General features: G+C 48.6%; 1 protein-coding gene across 2 annotated transcripts in view; it reads right to left on the bottom strand.

Annotated features, from left to right (window-relative positions):
• The window catches only part of ZBTB16 (zinc finger and BTB domain containing 16), a 196701-nt gene that overhangs the window by 11030 nt on the left and 160929 nt on the right, over positions 1–24742 (bottom strand). For both annotated transcript variants that reach the window (XM_008020947.3, XM_038005165.2), the window contains one exon: positions 2280–2450. In XM_008020947.3, the coding sequence (XP_008019138.2) occupies positions 2280–2450 (171 nt within the window). The remainder of the gene's footprint in view (positions 1–2279; positions 2451–24742) is intronic.

Raw genomic sequence — 24742 nt, 5'->3', positions numbered from 1 at the left:
ATCCCCATCCCGATTTGGGAGCACGGTGCGCACCTGGCGTGAAATCCTCACCCTGAGAGCTGATTGTGTCAGTGTGGCCATAATGTACACAAAACTGGCTGCAGAACTCAAAATCCAATTTGTGGTACGTTGATTAACTCTGTAGCCTCTTTAATGAGCTTGACATTAAGTGCAGGACAAACGAGACTAATTAGAGCCCCCTCCAGCCTGCCCGGTGCACCTGTGACCCCCCCACTCCCCCCCATCTGTCCTTACTTGGTGCTTTCTCTGGCACTGGCCAAGCCCAGTGTCTGTCGTCCTCCCCACCCCAGCCCCATCCTGCTGGCTCTTCAGGCCCCTCCCTCCTGGCCCCTCCCTTCAGCACAGCTGAGAGTTTATTATATGATGAGCCGTGTGAATCAGGGATCCATCAATGCCAAGAGCACGGCTGGACTAACCTACCAAACACAGCTGCCGATGCTAAACACCCGGCCCCAGCAGCAAATGGGCCAAGAACAACGGAATATTAATGAGGCATTGTGTGTGGGGTGTGCACAGCCTGTATATGGCTTGTGTGCACAGTGCCTCACTGGTGTGAAAATTGATGGGTGTTTCTCTGTGTGTGCACAGGCAGCACACATGCTCTGTGTTTCCTAGAATAAGCAAGGGCTTCTCCCTAACTCTGGAAACAGCCCCTCCCTGTGGATCTGAGCCATGACTGACACAAGGGCATGTGACATCTTCATATCTGAGCTCTGAGAAGGTGGCATGGACAGAGCAGGGCATATCCTGGGTGGATTTAGCAGGACTGAGATCATTCAAGTCACATGAAGCCAACTGGTTGGACCCAGTGGCATGCTCAAAAGTGGCTGAAAGGTATCTAGCCATCTTTCTTAAGACCAAATGAACCTGGGGACCCGTTGAGGGAGGCGTTCATAGGAAGGTGCATATACTTGCAGGGGAGGCGCTTATGCAGTCGCTGCAGAGAAAGTCCTTATTAACATCCCACCCTCCTGGGCCCTTCTTATTGAGCCCACCCCTCTGGGCCCTACCTCCATCCTATCCCAGAAATTTTAAGTAGTTCTGAGCAAATCCGGTGGTGCTAAGGCAATGTGCTTCCCTGAACAAAATGGCATCCAGAAGTGAGAGTCAGGAAGGCTCCTTAACGAGGATACCTACTGCTGGCAGGCCAGGCCAGCTCGGTCCCTGAGAAGTAAAGCTCTTCCCTTATTTAGCAGAGCCTGCCACCCATGGAAGACCTGGTCTGCAAACTCAATCTCTGAGCTGTGACAAGACTCTCAAACTGAGGAGAGGGCCTACTGTTCCTTTACGTGGCATGCAGAGGTTTTTATGAGTATATGCTCTGTTACATACCCAGATAGAGACCTGACCCCAACCCTCCCTACAAACACAGCACACAAAGGCAGAGACACATGCAGACTCAGAAATGCGCATCCCTTTACCCAGGTACAGTCAGCAGAGCCCCAGTTTTGTCATAGAGAAAATAAGGAATTTAAGCCATCCACTCCCCTGTTAGGGAAGACCGGGGGCTGCTGCAGAAAAGCAAATGCCTCTTGGTCATCAGGGACCAAGTGTCCCCATCCCTGAAGCCCTAGAGGCTGGTGGCAGGGAATGGCCAGCCCCTGAGCACCTGGCCCAGCCTCCTTAGCTCATAACCCCTCCCTTGTCCCATCACCTGGAACTGGCTGAGAAGCAATATTTCATTGCTCATCGTTTCAATGCCCTCCTTGTCTTCCCTAAACAGGGTTAAGGTCCGAGTACAGGCCTTTGTTATTGTGGGGAAAGTAGGACTTCTTCAACTTGCCCTCAGAAGCCCGAAGCTGACTTCAGAAATGTGTATGGATGGCGTGGAGGGGGCATCAAGAGTGGTGGGAGGCAGGGCAGACACTGTTAAGAGACCCAGCAGGTCAGTTTTTCTCAAAATTCATTTTGGGTCTACCTACATGAGAATCCCTTGGGAATACGTATTCATAATGCTGCATCTGGGACCCCACCCTGGCCCCATGGAATGAAAGTTTCTGAGAGTAGGACCCAAGAGCCTGCCTTTTTAATGAGCATCCTGTGTTGAACATGGAAAGACTCTGAACCGACGGTCCGCAGGAGGGACTGGGAGAACTGTCCACATTTACCTGCATGCCGGGCAGCCCCTGCATGTCCAAGCCTTGAGCAGAAGGACTGAGGGCTGACTCAGCCCACCACCTCCACTTTACGTCCTTGGAGGTAAATATAGAGACTGGCTCCCAGAAACCCCGATCCACCCATCAGCTTCACTGACCTACCTGTATGTGAGCGCAGGTGGCGTTTGAGGGCCGTGTGGCTGGGGAAGGTGCGGTTGCACTCGCTGCAGATGTAGCTGCGCACGCCCGCGTGGACCTCCATGTGCTGCTGTAGTGCGCTCTGCGCCTGGAAGCGCTTCCCACACAGCAGACAGAAGACGGCCATGTCAGTGCCTGTGGGAGACAGGAAAGGGGGCGCCTCAGAAGGCTGGGAACACAAGGCGCATTCTTTACCCATCTGGAGTGAGAGCCAGTGTCAGGACTCACACCTCCAAATCCCCATGCTCAGTGGCAAATCCAGAGTTGGCCCAGGCTGTGCAACACTGAGCACCCGGTATGTGGCCCCAGGGATGGGCAAAATCGACGTTGTTCCTGAGCTCTGGAAGCTAAAGTCTAGTGGGAGAAGGAGAGACACTGATCAAATACATCACAACAGCAAGGGTAATGTGCAGCTCTGTCAGGCAGTATGTAAAAGGCAGCGAAATACTAAGACGGCACATACCAGATGGACTTCGCAGAGTCCGGCGCAAAAAGTGGGGGAGGCAAGGTAGACCCTGTGAGGACAAACAATGACAAAAGATACCACGGGCCAGCTTTTGTTCTAACGTAACTAATATAAATCCAAAACTCCAAAAGCTAGACTCTGTTATCCTCACCCCTTGGACAAGGAGACTGAGGCACAGAGAGATTAACTACTTAGGCCAAAATCCCATAGGGCAGCAGTCCCCAACATTTTTGGCACCAGGGACTGGTTTCATGGAAGGCAATTTTTCCACGTATGGTTGGGGGATGGTTTCGGGATGATTCAAGCACATTAATCATTAGACTCTCTTAAGGAGCGTGCAACCTGGATCCTCTGAATGCACAGTTCCCTATAAGGTTTATGCTCCTATGAGAATCTAATGTCGCCACTAATATGACAGGAGGTGGAGCTCAGCTTCACTCGCTCGCCTCCTGCTGTGCAGCCCAGCTCCTCACAGGCCATGGCCCAGGGTTTGGGGACTCCTGCCATAGAGTTCATAAGTGGCAGGGCTGGGATTCACACCCACGCACCCTAGATTTTAATGCTTTCCCAAGACTAGATACAGACCCTGTTTTTGTTTTTTGATTTTTTTTTTTTTTTAACTACTTCTCCACTCACTAAAGCATGAATCTTAGGTTCATTCACTCAACAAGTATTACTTGGTGCCTTCTACAAGTAACGTTGTCTTTTTGGCACTGGGGATATAACCACGGAAGAGCATGCCGAGTGCCTGCTCTCATGACCGACGTTACCCTGAACACCAGGTGAATGGCGGAATCCAGAAGATGGAATAGTGTCTGTGAACACTCTGGGCCAAAGGGAAACGTGGCCAGTGGGAGGATCAGACAGAGGAATGGTGCAGCGCAGCTGGGGAAGAAGAAGAGGAGGCTAAAGGGAAAGGTAAGGGCCAGGCCATGCAGGGTCTTGCAAACCACGTCAAGAGCTTTAGGTTCCATCCCAAACCTGACGGGCAACTGTCAAATGATTGAAAGCTAGTGAGTGATGTGAGATTTTCATTTAATTCTAACTGGCTGTTCACTCCCACAGTACCCCACAAATATAGGCTGCTATTTTCTGTTTGTTACCAACCCCTTTCTGATGCTGCTCTGGAGCCATGGCCGAAATTTCCAGCTACAGCACCACGGGAGGAAGTATCTGACTTTGTGAGTCCTAACTGGCAGCTCGGTGCCCAGCCTTTTGGGCTCTGTTTTCCTGAGCACAGGAGCCCCCTGGCAGGCCCATCTGCACGTCTCTGTGCTGGTACCTGGGCACTATCACCTGCACTTGGCCCCAAACTGCTGTCCCCTGTGGGGGGGGCACAAGCAGGAAAGGTAAGTAGGCCTAGCATCTGTCAGCCCAGTCCAGAGTGGGTGGGGGCAGGGGGCAAAGCTTTGGCTGCTGGAAGCCATGGGCTGCTCAGCATGGAATCGAGAAGTGTCTGGTAGAAGGTAGGGGGAAGAGAAGGGATGGCACGAAGAACCTCCCTGCCTTCCTGGCCCATCGATAGAGATAGCAAGGAGAGGCCTGGTCCTCACCACCTCCGTCCCATTCATCGCTGAGTTAGGATGGACTTGTCGGCAGGCAAGGTCCACCTCTCACGGTCCCCCACACTTCTGTGCCCCTCATACTCACCCTGATACCCCTTCCCTTTGCAGACACTGAGGTCTAAGCACCTGGAGCCACACCCCATCTCGCCAGCAATCAGGAAGGCTGAGCAGGGAATGGGAATAGCAGCCAGCACTGGATTTTTCTCCTGGCCATCAAAAAGCAGGAAGGAAGGGGAGCAAAACTAGGTGTTATGCTAGGTGCTTTTTCTATGTTGTCAGCTCATTTAAAACTTGCAATCCTACAAGGCAGGCATTCTTATCCCCCTTTTCACTAGTGGAAAACAGAGAGATTAAATAACTTGCCTAAGATCACACAGAAAGGGATCTGAAAATATCTCGGTGTGTCTGCTTTCAGAAACCATGGGGCTGGGCTCAGTGCTGCCTCCGGGGCCAGCTGCCCGCCTGTCTGCGCTTACCCTGGAAGAGGCCCGGTAAGGACAGTACAGAGCACCCCTGCCTTAGTACAGCTCCAGCAATGGCTAGAGAACCCCTGGCCAGGAGTAGGCGGATGCTGGGGCTGGGTCACAAGACATAGCTCTCTGAGGTCATGCAATCCCACTGGGAGCCACCAAGGTCTCTCGGAAATGTTGAGTAGGGTATTCAGCTCCACTTGCTGGAGGGGGACATAATGAGAGATGTATCTTTCCGGACAGAAGCAGTGCCAAGAGTTGACAGAGAGTCTTCAATATCCCTCCCTGCTTGGCCTACATACAAAGGAGCACAGTGCATCTGCAATGCGTTCTGTGCCCGGTGGCCCCCAGTTCTTCACCTTGAGGGCCCCCAGCATCTACCCCCTCTCTGCCCTTAACCCCCACCCCACAGAGAGCCCAAATTAAGCCAGTTGTTCAAACAGCTACCTTAAATCAGTAGGATTGAGTAGGCTTTGTGGGCCAGCCATGCCCTTTAAGAGCCAAGACTCCTCCTCATGCATCCTCTGAGATCCCCCGCATGGAAGGAACCTGGGCAGAGGGAACATGAATGGCATTGCCAGTGGGACATCTCAGCCTACACAGCCAGACCCAGAGGTGTTCTGAAGGTCAGTATCACCCAGCAAGGCAGACCACGGCACTTTGCCCCCTTGGTCTTCCCAACACCCCTAGATGCTGCCCCACTATGCTGTCCCTACTTCTCAGGGTGGCCTGAACCCACTTCATGTCCATTCAGCCAACTCACTGAGCCACTACCAAGTGCAGGCACGGTGCTAGGTGACCAGGGGCAGGCTGAGGCTGAGCAGAGAAACTGCGTCCCAGACTAGTGGGAGACGCTGAGTTAACAACCACCCAGAGGGTAAGGCAGGGCGACTCCAAGAGCTTCTGAGATTTTGAGTTAGGCTTTTACAAGTAAAGAGTGTTTGAGAAGCAAAGGACAAGAAATTGGGACACATGTGCCAGGCTAAGGAGAGAGACACCGCTGGCAAATGTCAGAGCAGATGGGGCCAAGGTCAGGCCCTGGGGATGGAGACAAGCTGGGAGGGTGATGGGAGTCAGACCACAGAGGGCTGCACATGCCAGGTAGGACAGATTGGACTTGATTCTACAGGCAATGCAGTGCCAGGAAAGGACCGAGGGTTGATAGGATCCTAATGTCTGGGTCCCCCTCCAATTCCTTTTTTGAAATCCTAACCCCTAAGGTGATAGTAATAGGAAGTGGGGACTGGGGGGAGATAATTAGGTAATTAAAATGGGATGAGTATCCTTGTAAAAGAGGGCCCAGAGAGCTAGCTAGCCCCTTCTACCATGTGAGGACACAGAGAAGTCAGCAGTCTGCAACCAGGAGGAGGACCCTCACCAGAACTCGAACATGCTGGCACCCTGATCACAGACTTCCTAGCCTCCAGAGCTGTAAGAAATGCATGTCTGCTGTGTATAAGCCACCTAGTCTGTGGCAGTTTGTTATAGCAGCCTGAATTGACTAAGACGAGTGGTGCTCGCACGATCTGACCTGTGTTTGAAGCCAGTGACTCTGGACACACATAGGGACTAACAGCAGCAGCAAGTGGTGAGAAACAGCGAGAGGGCTGATGCGCCACTGGAGGAGGGTGGGGACCAGACCAGGGCAGAGGCTGCCAGGGCAAGGGGAGAGAGAAAATCCTAGAAAGGTGGGATAGCCAGGGAGGAGTGGCATGCACAAAATCCCAGATGGCAAGTTCCACACCTGGCCAATAGGCTGGAAGTTATATGGTCACCACTTGGAAAGGAAATGCCATGACGTCCCTACAGTGGTCTCTCTCCCCTTCCTGGGACATTCCACAAGGTGCAGGGGTGCTCCTTGGCCACATATCCACCAACCAAGGCTCCCAGAGGAAGAAATGGGGCCCTCTGAGACTTAGCATCCACTTCCCCCATTCTTCTGCTTGGAGACTAACAGCTATGATGATAGAAAAGTATTTAAAAAAAAAAAAAAAAAAAGGGAAAGGGCGGGGGAGATGTGGATGAGACACAAGAAAAGCTATTGGTGCATGTGAGTTAAAAATCTAGAGACTAGATGTGAGTTATTAAACAATTTGCTGCTGTTTCAGCCTAGCTGATTGTTAGCATGTATGATGAGTCAGGGCAGATTCTATTACACTGGGAGATTAAGCAAATAAATGCTAGCTTTTGGAAACACATTAAAATGTGGGACTATGGAAATAAAATTATCTAGAAAATTGTATTAGCAATTCATTAGCTGCAGTGAGATGTGCAGCGAGGCAGGGGGGCCTGGAAGCACTGGAACACTCTACTCCCTTCAACACCTGGGTTCTGTCCTCTGCTGTGGAGAGACGTCAGGCCTGGTACCATTGGGGAGAGGGGAGGTGCTCTGACTGGATGAACAAGACCCTCAGAAGTCAGATGGTCCGCATGACACAGGGGAAGGAAAAGAAGCATAGGGGTCCCAGCTCTCCCATATACTTGCCTTGTAGCCCTGAGCAAGTCATTTTACTTTGCCAGATCCATTTGCTCCTTATCCACCATATTGTGGTTATCAAGAACATCGAATGAGACATCCACACGAAAAAACTTTATAACGTGGTCACAGAGCCAATGCCAGCCAAACAACACCTTCATCTGAATTAGAAAATCATGTCTCCTCCTCTGGGCAGCCCCACAGACCTGGTGAGTACAGAGAGGGCTGGGTTTTGGGCTCTTTCCTCCTCAGCTGGGTACCCTTGTGCCGTGAACAACCTGGATCATGAGTCATGGCATGAGTCATGGCAGCCCTGCACAATACACATGCCTAAGCTGTTTTGTTGTCTCTGGGCTGCTGCTTTCTGGGAAGCCTAGAGAAGGCATCTTTGAGGAATTACACCACTTAGGATTCAGTGCCAACAACACCATCTTCCTCTGAAATCCCTCACTGTTGTATCTGGTGTGGTACAGCCCTGTATTGCACTTCTTTTGGACTTGCAGCTCTGCCTAATAGATTATAAGCCTCCAAAGCAGGAACTATTGTATTCATCTTTATATTCCCCAACACACAGCACATGGTCTGATAGAGAGTAGGCACTTAATAACTGCATGTTGAATTAGTAAATAAATAAGGGGCTGTGAGACAGTCACAAAGGGTGGGGGAGGAGGTACGAGGAGAGTCATGGTACAGAGGGCTAGGGATGCGGAAAGTTCAGACCACAGTCCACAAATGAAACCACGACTAAGAGCATCCAACCACTCTCCTTGGAGATCGGTAATGACAAGTGACCCACAGGCAGCAGATCTCAGTGAGGCCTCCTGTGTCTGTCTGGTGGGCTGGACAGGACTCCTTAGTTCTTACTCCATGTCTGAGCTCTGTTGCTCAGAAGCAAAGACCCAGACCATAGAAGGATTGGTGTTGCCATATTTTACAGTGAAACAGTACAAAGATCTCAATTCTGGCCCAGAGGTGCAGCCCTTCTTGGATTTGTGATCCTAGTCCAGGCAGCTGGTGTCCTTAACCTTGGTTTCTTCATCTAGGAAAGAGAATTCATAACTAATCTGCCCTTTCCAGCCCTAACTTCGTAATCCTGTTAGGATGAAACTGACAAATGTTTTTGATTATGTAAGTCCAACAAATGTAATGCTTTCTATCAATCTGTACATTTCAATGTAAATCAGATATAAGTCAGCTTTTACCCCAGAAAATAATTTTTCAGGTCAAGGAATTAGCACCTCTGCTCTTCTGAAGAATGAATGGGACTCAGTCTTAGCCTGGACTCCCAGGGTATCTGCTCAAAGGGAATCCGAAGTAGGAAAAGGGGATGCATGTGAAAAGGATGACGCTACCAAGACTCAAGGAGCATGACTCTTAGTAATACAGGCAGGGTCCATGCAAATATCTGGGACCACATTTGCATAAATTGTATCTCCAGGGAAGGTGACCCACACCAGACCCCCGAGTGCCAATACAGCCAGTTTTGACTATAGGGCATGTATGACTCAGAGTCTTCCAATTTAAAACAAGCTTAATTTTAGCAAAACAAAAAAAAAAAAAGGAGAATGAAAGAAAAAAAAAGAAAAAGAGAGAAAGGGAGAAAGCCAGGCCAGGGTGGAACAGAGGCAAAAGGGGTGACATAGACCTAGGGTATTTCACCCAGGCGATGACGGGGTCTGAAATTATGAAACACAAAACCCCTCATGTTTACACCTGTGCCATTTCCATACCAATTATCTCTTTAATAGATGGGAAGGAAGAGGATCAGAGGGGTACACAGCTGGAGAAGATGTTCAGGTGCTACACCTTCTTGGAGCAAAGCTCTTATTATCTCCTGCTATAAGCAGTTTCTTAATCAAAGGAGCAGAGGGATCTAAATATACTCCAGCTTTTTTTGGTAAGCAGGCTGGGACTGCTGTGTGTGCATGTGCTGGGGCATGTGCATGCCCGTGTGTGTGTGTGTGCGTGCACATGTACCCCGGAGGGGTTTGTCATGTCCAATCCTACCCAACCTCACCCAACCCTGCCACCCTGAAAGCTTCTTCTCCCCACAGAAAGAAAATATCAAATTTAGGAGGGTGTGAAAACCTTGATTTAAACTAGAAACTTCCCCCTCCTTCCACCCCTAGCCCCCAATTCCTTCAGATATGTCTTTCTGCTCCCTCTGACATCCTGGGGGATTACTCTTTCCTAAGACACCATCTCCAGCATGGGCAACCTTCGTGACCACACACTCAAACCTTGACATAAACTGATGCCTTTTCCTTTCGCGCATATTCTCCTCCCTTTGCCCCCAGGGTGCTGCTGAAAAAGGTAGCAGAGTTGTACCATCCACTCTGCCAGACAGAGAGGCAGAGACAAGCAGCACCGGGTTGACTCCTACCCAAGGCAGGAAGGCTCTGTCTGCATCTTAAGAGGATGGAGAAGGCTGGGGTGACGTGAGGAATAGACAGAAAGGAACAAAGTCCAGCCCTTGAATCTGAGTGGCTCCTCCATTTTGACTTCCCCTGTGCTATCATTTAGGGCTCAGCTCCTTTTCAAGGAATCTACTGGATTAAGGGGCAACAGCCCTCTATTTCTCTGTTTGTCCTCTTGAGCATGAGTTTCAGGATCATTTAGGATGCACTATTGCACTCCCAGCGTTCCTCAGAAGGCTAGCTATATGGGCACTGAAGGCCAAATCAGCCCACTGAACCCTGGAAACTCCAATCAGCTGCTGGTGAGTGACAGACAAGTTCCCCAGTTGCTTTTACTGGGGTAGGATACACTAAGATACCATCTTGGAAGGCTTGTCTCAAACTCCATTAGCTTTGAGCTCACGCATGGGTGTCTGTCTCCTGTGTATAGAGTCACCTACTGCTGAGGTACTCAGTTACATCTTCCCAAACCAAGAGCCAAAAACCTTAGCATCACTTGTCAATTTCATCCTTGTCAATTTTAGGTCTCTTTATCCAGTCTTCTCTGCCTCTTTTTCCTTCCTTTCTTATCTGCGTAGAATCACGGAAGGCATCTATACATCTGTATGACATTCTATTTCCACAAGAGAAACGGGGAATGTTATGGTTTCAATACCGTCAGTCAAGGGAGCAAAAGCATCTTCATTGCATAACAAAAAAAGGGGAGGAGCTTGAGCAGCTGATTCAGATTTGTTTTAAAACTAGGCAATGGATGGGAGAGTGATTACATTTTTTAAAACACATGCACACATACAACTTTCAGTCTCTTGGGGAATGTGGCTGCATCCTCAGGCACAGCAGCTAGCAGAGTTGGCTCCCGGAAAACCGTATATTTGTTTAGCAGTGAGCTGCAGACACAAGTGCATTTCATTACTCGGCACCTCCAGCTACAGTAAACAAATTTGTCAGCTCACTAGCTCATTAAGGTGCGCCCTGGACATGGGGGATTTATTGAGACCTGCACAATAAAAGTAACATGAATGGATTTACTAATTTTGTCAATCACGCCAACAAACGAGCCCAAGAAGGGGAGAAAATGAGGGAGGGGGACAAGAAAAGGGGTGGATAAAAAAAGGGAAGGAGGTTTTAAAAAAAGGAGGAGAGGAGTTTGGTTTGCAAGAAGAGAGAGAATAAACGGGTTAAGAGGGGACAAGATCTGCATCTTTGTACTGGGCTACAAAACCACCTTCACATTCAATCTACCTCCTACTCTGGGTTGCCCTTTCTAGGGTTCAGGGGCCTCTGGCAGGAAGGGTGCATGCTAAGTTGGAAGATGCCAAATCAAGTCCTGGTTCCCTGGCAGTGCCACACCAATGGCAACATCCTCCTCCCTTCCTCCCAGCATGAATCCGAGGATTAAAAACCTTGTTCCGGGAAGTAGCTGCTTCCAGGCACATCAGCAGAGACTAATATCCTCGGCTAGTACCTCCCACCTGCCCCAGCAGCTCCTTCTTGGTTTCCAGTCCAGTGGCTGGACGCTTCCAGACATTCCAGAATGAATTAAAACTTCTCCAAGAGCAAGCGGAGGAAGAAGGAAAGGGATTGTGTGTGTGTGTGTGTGTGTGTGTGCACGCGCATGCACGCGCGTGCAGTGGCGGGGGGGCGGGTGAGTTGGGGTGGAAAGTAAATCCGGAGAGGTATGCAGCCCTCTGGTCTGTAACTTTCAAAATGACAGCAGGACTAGGGCAAAGGTCACGGGGTCCAAGGCCTTAAGCACCTCCGCCAGCTGTGGCAGAGAAGCCTGGAGCCCGCAGGACGCCTGCCCGTATAAATCAGCGGTAAGCAGCACCCGCTGGGGGCGAGGACAATGGGCCCACACGGGGGTGGGCGGCAGAACAATGGGGCCTGGCCAGTGCGCAGGCCCGGAACAAATGTGCCCTGGCACCACGGGGGCCCCCATTTGTGAAACTAATTGGCCCACGATTGAAAAATCGGACCAACTTCAACAACCCAGAGAGAAGGGCAGCTTGCAGTAGCCTAACCTAGCCCAGCTCCGCAGAGCAAGCCTAGCCTAGCCTAGCCCAGCCCAACCCAGCCCATCCCTGGTGGGGCATCTGATGTGGAAGCCTCTCTCAGGTACTGCCCATGCTGGCAGAGAGGTGCCTCTGAGATGGGATCAGGCTGGGAGAATGATGGACCGTGGGATGGAGCAGGTAGGCATGGTGCCAACTTGAGGTGCCCCGTGCTCAACAACTTCTCCCAAGATGCAGAGAACTGTTTTCCTTGGTTTCTCTACACTGCTTGTTCTGTAGAAATAAAGTTCAAAGGAGAGAGACAGGCACCTGTTTACTCTCAGGATTCCTAAAGCCAAAGGGCTCCCTACTTCCTGCATTTGGGGGTAGGTGGGTAGCAAATAAATCAAAAGCTACAATCAGTTTCTTCCTAAATCCATTCCCTGGCATGTATTCTGCCTGTAACCCTCTGCAAGGCTGCATGAGCACTGCAAGAAACGTGGATCCCTTGGTCTGAAATTCAGCTAATCTTAGAGGCTTCCAGGAAAAGAAGACCCAAAGTGGGTGGGGGAACATCGGGACACAGCATGAAAGGGCAGGCCAGGATCTTCACATCCCAGGCATCCTCTTGCCCTCACGTGGCTTTTTACTGCAGACTCCCAACTGAACAGGAACAAAAGAGTAGAAAACCTGGCCTCTAGTCCTGGCTCAGTGACTAACTCGCTGTGCACTCCCGGGTGGGTTACTAGACCTTTCTGGGCCTCAGTTTCCTCATCAGTAAAATGAAGAGGGATATAAGTGATCCTTAAAGGGTTTTTCTCCACTCTAATATTCAATAATTCTATTGAAGAGGGTGCTGGCAGGTTGAATGGTCCTTTCTCCCACTGAGATGGACGTCAGAATTTTCTCTTTCAAAGTCAGACTGACAGCCTTCTTTTAGCTAAAGAGAATCCCTTTAACTAAAAGGGAACCACATTCTTAGGCTGACAGAGGGACAGTCACAGACAAGGCAAAGAAAGGATCCAACATTGACTGGGCACCTGCTGGGTGCCAAACTAGATTCAACCTTTCTCAAGCAGCACTGTGAGATGGGGATTTTTAGAAAGATGGGAAAATTTCACAAGACTTGAGAGAACCTCTAGGTCCCTTTTCTAGGGGACTACCAGTTAGCAGCTTAAGACCTCCTAGAACTGGCTCAACACTCACAGAGGCAATTATTGAGTAGCTGGGTCTGAGAGTACCTGAAGCCCCTCTGTGCCAGGTGAGGGCTGGGCAGTTGGGGTGGGGAGTATGGAGGGGAAGCTTTCTCTCCCAAGCCCCCAGCACCAGAGTGATAGAGAAGACCCCCAAGAAACCCTACACAGAGGGCAAGTCAGAGAACCAGACCCTCTGAATCTAGCAGTTTCATTACAAGACCGTAGTGTCCAACACACAGTAGGCATTTACATTCTGGCAGTGTGTCCAGAGCTTAACGGGAGGCAGGGGAGCTTCCGCGTGAAGGTAAGACCCAATTTCCTTGTCTGGACAATAAGTTACTCCCAGGACTCTTTCATCTCTAGTATTCTTCAAGTGTTAAAGATGCTTTCTATAGACGGTCACTCTCTCTAGTTTCAGACATTCCCAAAGTCATCCTGAGGCCCCAGAAGAGAAACTGCAGCTCAGGAGTGGGGTCTCTGGGGAAAAAAACCCCAAAAACCTCAGCTAGGCTCTCCTGTACAATTTCCAGTAAACCCCAATGTATTTCAGAGATAGGGAGGTGGAGGCAGAGGCAGGAGGCAGGAGGAGACCTAGACAGAAAAGAGAGAGAGACAGAGGCAAGACAAAGGCCCAGGGAGACAGAATGGAGTGGGGAGGGGAGCAGGGGTTGGGCGAGACAGAAATTCAAAATAAAATGAAATACTGATTGTTTCAGCGCCATTTAAATACCTCACAAACACTGGGCAATGAAAACAAAAACTACCCCATATAAATAAGCAAAACAAAATAACAAAAAAGGAGAGGATGTATTCATTTTACTGACATTTTAATGGCGCCTCTCCTTCCCCCCACCCCCCCCCAGAAGATGATTACAAATTAAGCAGCATTTAAACGCTTTTTACTGTCAACAATTAAAAGGAGGGCTGTGGGCCTGAGAGTGTGGTGGGCATTCATTCCCACGGTAACCAGGCTATCAATATCAGAGACACCATGTGGCCTTCCCATACTGTACGGCACACAATAGCCAAAAAGGGAAAAGTGCAGACAGATTCTGTTAATTTTGCAGGACATTCAGAAGCAAATCAAGATATTAAAAAGTTCCCAGCACATACACAGACACCAAGAACAAGGGCAGGGCAGGTTGCGCTCATGGAGTTGGTCTTAGCAATGGCAGAATGTACGCACGGCCTGGTTACACCTGATTCAGGGTTCCCTGCGTTTGTTTCATGTGCGTGCATGTGTGTGTGTGTGTTGCACATGCACATGCACAATATAGGAAGGACCAAGGGCAGAGGTTGTTTTGCTTTCCTAGGGTCAGAGGAATAAACAATAAATCGAGCCCAGGAGCTCCACGCCAGACCCAGAACCAGCCAGGGAGTAGAACGAGGACACACCCACTGCGCCAACCTGGGCTTCAACCAAGAGGGTGCGACCACCAACATTTACCCTTCCAGCACCTGCACCACGGCCTTCTCCACTGGACCACAGGTAGAAATCAGGTGATTCTGATTTCACGGTATTCAGAGGAAAGGATTTCATCATTCCAGGTGGACCAAAGGAACACATTTGATTTTTCAGAAACTGACTCTCTTTTCACTATTCAAACTATCATTACCAATTCATGCCCAACCCCTGCCTGCCCCCGCCCCATACCACCCACCTTCACATCTTTCTGAAAGGCTAAAACCTAATCTGTGTTAGGTCCTGGTAAATTCTGTTGCTAGAACTCTCTTTTAGCTAACTCAATATAGTTTCTCAGCATCCATGTCATCACAGGTACCTTTGAAAATAATGGAATAATGAAAAGTCAATTCCAGAATAAAGGGGAAGAAAAGAAAAGGGTTAAAAAGATAAAGGAGAAAAGAATGTAGCTACCAATTTCCTTTCCAGTCCTTCAGAGAGGGAGACGGAAATCACAGAAAGTGAGAGTGAGTGGGCTACCAGGTGGAGGGCGAGAGGCTGGATTTAGAAGCAGCCGGGTACACTTCTGTACCGTAAAGTTTAATATGCAGGAGGGATGACAGAGAAATAAAAGAGACACGTCCCCTTTAAAAGGAAATATAATTTACAGTGTGCAGCCAGGCGGCCCATAGTTTCAATCTCGTTTACTATAGAGAAAACTCTGCTAGCTGTTCTCTATCCCACAAATCCGATTTAATCAGACAAGCCAGCCAGCGTGGCTTGGAGTAAAAACGGATAATTAGTAAACAGAGAGCTACTCCAGTGCTTCATTGGCATTCGAGTTGGGCTACTGTGTCGCATTTAAAATGCAGTCTGATGAAGTTTACAAAATCAAACCATTTGTTACTCCTATTGAAGAGGCTTCAGGCCACTTGCAATTAAATTGGAATTAGTGCTCAGAATGAGACACAGCAAATTCATACTAAAAAGGGATCTGACTTTGAGACATTTGACTTCACTTCAACAGTTTTCTGTGTGAGTGTGTGTGGGTGTTACTGAAAGACTCCTCACTCACCCCGACTCTGCAGGGCTCCCCGACTCCCCACAACCTGCTACTCTCTGGGCTGGCTGTGGGGGATGGGGCACCAGGGAAGGGGAGGGACAGCTGACACCAGGGCGCCCGCCAGGCCCTGCATTCACACCAGGAAGATACTGTACTAGGGAAAATGTGTCCACAAAGGACCATATGGCTACCTTCTGCATTGAGCCCTTGGACAAGAGGGTGGAAGGGGGCGGGGGAAGCTGCCAGAAGGCACACTTCTAGGGGGCACCGGCCCCGCCCACCTCAGACAGCAGGCTGGCGGCCTGGGGAGAGTGGGGGCACCTTTTCCCCTTGGCTGGGCTCCTGCGATGCCCTGCACAGGGACAGCTTCACTCACCACGTCCTATGCATGCATCAGCATGCTCCCAGCCCCGTGCACCGCCCCTCTAGGCAGAAAAGGGGAGTAAGCTCAGGTCTAGGCACGGCTTCTTAACCTGGAGTCCACGGAACCCCTAAGCTGTCCAGGGACAGAATTCAGGAGGTGTGAACCGAGAGAGGGAAAAAAGTGACATCTTTATTTTCACCAACCTCCAACTGAAATTCAGTAGCTCCTTCCATTAGGAATATAAGCAACTAGCCAGTCATACGGGCAGTACTGGTAACTACTTGGTCACCAGTAGACATTAGGGGTATTTTCACACCGCACTAGAAATGTTGCAGTCATCTCAAAATATCGTCTATGGAAGCCACTTCTGCAAAAATATGGTAGTTATTCAGCCACGGCCTGATCTTATTGGTTAATGGGATAACAGAGAATCACACATATTACTATATTACAAACGGTCTTTTAAAAATATTTTGACACCTGTATTTCAAGTTTCCATGACAATCCTATGTATTTTACTCTCTGCATTTACAGACCTGATTCTGAGGAAGGGTTCTGAGGTTTCGCCAGACTGCCCAGGGAGTCCATGGCACAAAAGAGTTAAGAATCCCTGTCTAGGCACCAGGGAAGGAATGGGGAGTTGGTGTTTAATGGGTGCGGAGTTTCTGTTTTATGGGATTATGAGAGTTCTGGAGATAAGAGTGTGTTCATGGTTGCATGACAATGTGAATGTATTTAATGCCACTGAATTGTCCTCTTAAAATGGTTAAAAAGGCAAATTTACATTACATATAATTTACCAAAATTAAAAACCAATCCTGGTCTGAAACTACATGTATCCTTCTGCCGCCCAAAAGTATCTAGTCCAAACTGAGATTTATTCCCTCAAACTTCTCCATCTGCAATGGAGAGCCAAACTAAATGCTTGGCCTCCCAGGAAGCAGGGAGTATGGGGCCTTGCAAAGGACACCACAGGAAGCCCAGCCTCAGTCTTCAGCTGTGACACCCACAAGACTTAGAGACTTGCTTTAAGTTCAAGGTTTGCTGTCTTCCCCACCTGTCAGAATGAAAGCTGCATGAGAGCCGCGACCTCACTTCTCTTATACAACACTGTATCTCTTGGTTCTGACAGGTGTTCAATGAATATTTATTGGATGGAGAGAAGGACGAATAGATGGATAAAGGATTGCACAAATTTATTTGATTTCTCTGGACTTCAACTCATCTGTAACATGAGGGGGACAGGCTTTGTGATCCTGTGAAGCTCCTATTGTTCTAAGGGGCTCCTCCAGCATGACATCCTCCCGTCTGCTGACCACACCTTCCCCCAGCACATGGGGCCCAGGAGGTGGAGGGTGGGGGTGTGCACGGTGCACACAGGTGGGGGACACGTGATGTGCAATACTGGAGGTGATGGGCCACTGTCCTCCTGGGCCCCAGGAGTTTCCTGCAGGCCTCAGGGACAGCACTGCCCCAGCTGCTGCACAAAGCAGTATCCACTTTGCTGCAGTCCCGCTGGAGTCCACTGAGCTCGCCAGGACACCTTCCCTGCCACAACAGGCCGGTGGTGATGGTGGTGGACAGGGGACAGTAAATTTATAGGCTTACGGAACAGGCAAGCAATGAGAGGGAGTCCGTAGGCCTGAGGGAGAGGCTTTTATGCAACGTCAGGTGGCATGCAAAGGCTTTTAAAACCTGGAAGGAAGATACTATCCTTCTTGCTATTTGGGGAGGAAGAGACAGGAATCTGATTATGGTCGAGAAAAAAATAAAATAAAAGACCACATTGCCCATTAGCACTTCCCATTACCCCCACATCTGGAACTACCCTCCTTTCAAGTAGGCTGCTCTCCTGATTCTATAAATCAGTTTCAAGAAAGGAAGATGAGTGTCTGGCAGGCATCCGGCTGGACACCAAGGTCATGTTAGGTGGCGTGCATGCTCCTCAGTGGCAGCGTGGTCCTCCCCCAACACCCGCACATGTTCAGATGCGCCAACCCTGGATACTCTGAAGGAGGGTCTGGAGAGAAACCCCAGCCTCAGATGCCGACACTAAAAGGAAATGGGAAGTGGAACGTCACTTCGTGGTCTGGGGTTCTCTCCTCCCGTGTGGGTTTTGTTGCTTAGGTACCTCCCCTTTCAGCTCCTCCTTTGGAGTTTCTAGGCCGCTCCCTGACAGCTCTGGAGCTGGGGTTGATGCGGGGGCAGATGGAGGCCTTCAGGCTGACTCTCTCAGGCCAACCACAGGCTGTCCAGCACCCTGGTCAGAAACAGTAGTGAGGAGAGACACCTCTGTTCTAGCTACCCAACACCAGCATCGCTTGATGGCCAAACCCTTCTGCTCTTCCTTTCTTCTGTCCAATGCTCTTTATTTCTCTCTTTGGGTGATGGTGCTTTATCTCCCTTGGGGAACAGCATTAGAGTTACTTTATGTATCCCTCTCTCAATTACTCACTCACTCACACACTTCGTATTTCTTGAGTTCCAATTCTGTACAGGAATCAAACCCGGAGGCTACGCAATGATAAGAAAATACTTCTTGGCCCCAAGAAGCTTACAGTCTGAGAAGTACAAAGCAAAGAGCCTGGGCTTTGAACTCAGACCACACCTGGGTTCAAATTCTGACTCTTCCATTTATTTACTAGCTACATAATCATATGCAAATCACTTAGTATCTCTGGGTCTTAGCTTCCTTTCTGTAGAAAGGAAGTCATAGTACCCACCATGCAAGGTTGCTGGGCAGATTAGAGATAATATATGAAAAATGTCTATCACAGTGACACATGATTAGGGGATGGAGAAAAAGTAGCTGCTTACAACACTGATGCAGTGGGTTGGGTGAAGAAGGGTGTCGGGTACAGATATTTAAATCAGTGGGCTGTGGTGTTTTAACTTAGGTACTTCTATGGTTTAAATGCGTCCCCCAAAGTTCCTGTGTTGGAAGCTTGATCTTAATACAGCAGTGTTAGGAGGTGGGGCTTCATGAGAGGTGTTTGGGTCACGGGGGCTCTGCTCTCACACATGGATTAATGTCGTTCTCGAGGGAGTGGGTTCCTTAGGAAAAAATGAATCTAGCCCCCTCTTGCGCTCTGCTCTCTCTTGCCCTCTCGCCTTCCACCACGGAGCGGTGCAGCAAGAAGGCCCTTGCCAGATGCTGGCACTCTGATCTTGGACTTAGCCTTCAAAACTGTGAACCAAATACATTTTTGTTCTGTATACATTACCCACTCTCAGGCATTCTGTTACAGCAGCACAAAACAGACTAAGACAGGTACCATGAGCTGCACTTAGGCCCCCTCTAGGAGGTGCTTATAGAGAACGCTCCATGTCTTTCATCACCAAGAAGAGCTCTATCTCTACAGTGTTATATTCAAACCTCATTCCCACCCTTTAAATTCTCCCATCCAGTTACTCCCACCAAACCCATCATTTGATCTTCAAAAATCTCCCTAGCATGCCTTTCCTTTCCTTACTTCTTTCATATTCAGCCCACACTTCAAGGCCCATCGTCCAACTCCCCACTGACTTCTGGCCAATTCCTGAACTCCCCTGCCTGGGATCCTTCAATTTCACCAGCCTGCTGTACCCCTAAGCTTGGATCCGTCTAGCTTGGATCCGTCTAACTAGTCACCTCCTCCACTCCCAGAGCTGCCTACCCATGCTGCCTCTATCTCCCAAGTGCTCACTAACTCCTCAACCCACTGTAATCCCACTCCTGCTTCTATCACTCCACTGAGATCAAAGCTGTTTGCCTTTGATACCCGGTGACTTCCATGTCACTAAGTGCAACAGACATTTTTTAGTCTTCCTCTTAGGGGACTTCTCAGCACCATTTAAAACTGACTGCTTTTTTCTTTTTGAAACCTTCTCCTTTAGTTTCCATGACACCACACTCTTCTGGTCTCCCTCCTATTTCTTCCAGCGACTCCTCAATCTCCACCATGGATTGGGATTGTTCTGGAGGGGTGGAATATGTTGGGGTTCCTCTGGATTCTATTCCAAGTTGTCTTCTCTTTCTATATTCTCTTGTTACATAAACTCACCCACTTCCAAGGCTTCAATGAGCATTTGTATGTTGATGACAGCTCCAAAATGGACATATCCAGTGGGTCTCTCTCTTCTGAGTTCCAGATACATCTGTATACCCACATGCCTCCTAGGCACACCCCACCTTTGGACATCATGCACACCTTGCTACTGTAATATGAAAACTGTTCAGTATCCTAACAACAACAATAAAAAAGCTTTTTTTTTGGTATTCTTCATTTCAGTAAATAACTCCACTATCACTCAGTTGCCTAAGCAAGAAAGGTGGGCATTAGCCTAGATTCCTCTCTCACCTCTCAAAAGAGATCAATGACCAAATGTCTTCGGATTTCTAGTATCTTTTTGTGCATTTATTTATCCACCCGTTCATAGAGTGATACTGGTCCAGACTACCATATTTTTTGCCTAAATGATGGAAATATTATCCCAATCTCCCTGCCTTCAGCTTAGACCCTCCAGTTGAGTCACAACTATGTAGTTAAAGCAACTTTTCCACGACATCACCTGATGTCCCTCTTCTGATTAAGATCCTTTCATTACTTCCCTATTATCCCCAGAAAAAGGCAAAAACTACTTAAAATGGTTTTCAGGGGCCTTTCACCATTTAATGCCCATTTACTCCTCCAAGCTCAGATCTTAGCCCTCCTCCCTACTCCCATTTTCAGTTCCATGAACTTGTCTTACTGTCTCTCTACCCTGGACGTTTACCTATGTTGACTCTCAGCCTGGCATTTTTCCCTTTCTCCCCCATTCCTTCATTGTCTTAATTTCTTCTCATCCTTCAGATGACAGCTTAAATGACACCACCTCCAGGAAAGTTCCCCAGTACCCCATCCAAGTTGGAGGTTGCCCACGTGTGCTCTAATAACATCCTATACCTACAACATAACAATATTTATCCTGTATATGACTTGCTTATTTTCTTATATGTCTCCCTAGAAGGTATGAAACTCATGAAGACATGGGTTCTGATTTGCTCACCACTGTATTCCTAGAGTCTAATATACTACTAAGTACGAATGGGTGTTCAATAAATATTTACTGAATGAATTAACAAACAAATACATTAAAAATAACCTATTAATACTCCTGTGGGCTTGAGCCAGAGCTCCAAGCAAGTTATAATTTTCAGAGCCTAAGCTATTACTATCTGATTCTGACCAACCTCAACTCAAGTAAATATGCTGGTTTACTCTCCTTTCTCAAGCCACCCACCCACCCACCAGCCCCAATTCCCTATGAGTTGCAGGCTTCTAAGCCCATATATTCCCATATCTTTTAATACGTGTGATTTTTAGGTGTACACTCATATCCACATGTGTTAGGAGCAGGGCATAGGCTTTTGCGGGTTTGGTTTCTCCTCTCAACCTGGAAGTATTCATTCATGTAGTACCCAGTTCTGTGCTACCCAGATGTCCCTTCCTGATGAGGAGTCATTCACATCAATTGAAGACACAGATTGCTGGGTGGGAGACCTGCAGAACTGCTATTACACTGTGACCAAAGCTGTGAGATTGCAGCCAACAAGCACCTACAGTTTGGGATCTGAAGTCAAACCTGAAACTCCTGGGCACTGTTGGAACATGGACCTGAGGCTGTAGATGTCTCCTGGTGCACACTTCCTGTCTCTTTCTCCTCCAAGACCAGGGCAGGCTCTCAGCTCTCCCTGCACGGCCTGCTGTGAGCTGCCTTCAGGCACATAACCTCAGAGGCTGAGCCCTCTACACTCAAGCAATGGACCCCCACAAATCACACTCTTGGTGGGGTTTCGTCCTTCTTCAGATGGTGATTATATATGATATACTGTTTTGAGATCAATTTTCACAGCATATGGGGATTCTCCAGAACAGGGATGCTAATGGAAATGCCAAAAGCCATGTCACTAGCATGCCCAGAAATCACGACCTCCGACACCCTCCTGCTAGGAAAATAAAAAGTGGGTTTCTTTTACGAGGTGAACAGGCTTTTGTCAGATGTGAGGTGCTCTCAGTCCCGGCCAAAGATCCTGGTTCTTGTGGATCTAGAGATGATCTGACAGTGGTGGATACAATGCCAGGTGTCTTCACAAGCAAATGTGACAATACAGGCAGCCCCTAGGGATTTACCTGCTACCAGACAAAGGATCCCTCATCCTTACCACATCCATTCAGGTTTCTGCCCAGAATCACTTTGCTCGCTCCTACACTTCCTGATCCCTCTCTCTCAAAGAACCCCTAAAAATAAGAAGGACAAGCCGTAGTGTTTATTCCATCACTTTTATGCTTCTTTCTTAACGTTTATTTTGGGGGTTGGGGGAACTGTGACTTTCAGGCTAGTTCAAGAGGCCACTGAGAATTAAACAGCATGGATGATACTTTCTGTTCATTCAGGTTAGAGTAATTGTGGGCTTGGAGTCTTCGGGCAAAAGTCATTGAAAAGAGTGGATTTGAAGAACCTTCTAAATGTCCCCATTTTAACCCAGATGGAAGTTCTGTGAAGTTTTCAGCACCTCAAGGATCAGTGAGAAAGGCAAGAATGAAAGACCCTGTGATTCCAAAGATGCTTCCACCAAGCATGGTTCCACACCACCCTTCACCCAAGACTCACTTGTTTCATTAGTGTATTCTCCGCAGGTGACAGCAGAGCCAAGCTGGATGGTCACTGCATGATCACGGACACTCTGTAACATGGGTCTCCTCTTGCCACGTACCCATCCTTTATTCCTCCTTGGTTCTTCCACACTCCAAAAGCTCCTGGGCCATACATTTCACTCATCCTATTCCCCTTTCCTTCCTCTTCCTGAGTCATTCAGTTGCCGTTGTTTTCTGAAATAGCCTTTTAAGAGAAGACTGTTGTTTCCTAGTAATACCAGCACAGTCAGAGAATGCTAAAGACTGCCTCCCTCAGAGGGGTCTGGGGAATTAAACACTCAAGATAGGGCCCAGAGGATCATTCAGGATCTCAAATATGAATGGGACAGAAACAACCCCCAAGTCACCCAACTCGGACCTCTGGCAGCCTGAGTCTTGGGTCTTCTGAAGCACCTTACAGTGAGTGCAAAGTCAGGATAGCATGACAGGGGGGTGGAGTGGAGAAGGGGGATGGGTGTGGAGTCCCTGCAACATTCTCTAACTCAAATGCTTCCAGGCCTAAGGTGTCTTCAGTGGTCTCCACTGTCATTTGCTTAATATGCACTTAATTTTAAGTTTTAAGACATAGCAACTTATTTAATCTCCCAACAGGCAAGATCTGGCTTGATTCTCCAATGGAGCTTATTCCCCAAAGGATGAAAGACCCCAGTGATCTGATTTAGGCAGAGCTGGATCAGCAGTTACCCACGGTTGGTACAGAAAGACTGCCTCAGAACACGAGGACAAAGCGTTCATATTAATTAAGATCTTCATAGAAAGAAAACTCTCTCCAGGGAGTATCTGTTTGATTATTCCTATTTACTCAGTGATATTGCTGCTTGGCTCTTCCCTACTCTCCTCTCTAAGAAGCCTGAATGGGTTCTGAAGGGAAAAGGAACTAGCATAGCCTTTGACTGGAGACTGTAGGGCATGAGGGGGAAGTGGGTGGGCTCTTCCCTTGCAATGTTGGCCACTATGCCAGAAAAACTACCACGGATCGCCATGATGCTCACACGTATTCTACGACCTGCACAGGCCTGCACGTCTTCAACCCGGGAAACTGGGGAAGCTGTCTACCTAGAAAACTTCTATGACAGAAAGTCCTGCTTTAAAGTCACATTATCTGTGGAGTGTCCCAAGTACAGAAATAAACGACCTGCACCACCCAAAACTCTATGAAACTGCTGTGGTGCCCATCCTCACCCCAGCTCACTCTGTCCTTATGACCGTCCCTAGAGGGAAGTCGTGGGAGGAACAGCTGATACATTCATTTACTTATATGCTACTTCATTAATGGGGACTGTGACTGCAAAGCAATGGAGAAAAATAAGAATGTTGCTAGAACTTTTCTCTGTCTATGTCTATCAAGCACCCACCAGCCCCTGTGCTAGCTGGTGTCTGGGGAGCCACTGATACAGACTCCTGTATCAGACTGACATAGTCCCTGCCCTGGTAGAGCTTCCCATCTACTGAAGGACACATTAATCAAATGACTCCAGTACTTACACAACTCTCAGGGTTGGAATTTAAAGTTGAGAAGGGCTCCAAGGTAAAAATCTCCCTGCACCAGCTCCTTGCCACACAAACACTCATCCACTCTTCTGTAAGCATCGGAGGCTAGAACATGACATATTTATACACACTCACATGCATGCATTGCTCACACACTCACACGCATGCATTACACACACACATCCCCCATCCCAACACCCACAGTGGAGGCCTGAATAGCTGCTATTCAGGGCCAGGGGCCTGGGCTATGTCATTAGAGAATAGCAGGCAAGCAGTTGCTCCTACTTCCTTGTACTGGAAGTCTGCTTCTGCCTGAGCTGATTTATTCCAAGGACCATCTGGGCCCAGAGAACAATGTGCTCTCCTATCTGAATGACCAGCCTATTAGTCATACCCTCTTAACTCGACCCCTCCGTCCACTAATCTTCACACTTTCCTTCATTCCCTTTGACGGAGGCCAAGGACTGGCTCTCTTTTCTCACCTCTCTCTAGGCTGGAGAAGTTCGTCTGGGACAAAGAGCTCTGGCCTCATGCCTGTGGGTCCAGCAGTCAAACTGGGACAGGCTACGTGAAAAGGGACCCGCAGCATTCCCCCTCATTCTCCTAGCCCCGTGGCCTGGTTTAGACATGGGGTGAGCTCACCCTGACAGTGCTCACCCCAGGCTTTTCAAGGCTTCCAGACCCCAAGCCCAACAGAATGGAGAATTCGCTCAAGGTAACTCAGGCCTAAAAGCTCCCCTGGAACTCACTCCACACCACTCTGCACGCTTCCCAGAACATCTGCAAACAGCTTATACAATGCCATCACATCCTTACTCACATTTGTCTTAAATTGTCCTCTGACTGTTT

The sequence above is a fragment of the Chlorocebus sabaeus genome, chromosome 1 (assembly GCF_047675955.1).
Source record: "Chlorocebus sabaeus isolate Y175 chromosome 1, mChlSab1.0.hap1, whole genome shotgun sequence".
Lineage (NCBI taxonomy): Eukaryota > Metazoa > Chordata > Mammalia > Primates > Cercopithecidae > Chlorocebus > Chlorocebus sabaeus.
This window is presented reverse-complemented; position numbering and strand designations above follow the sequence as displayed.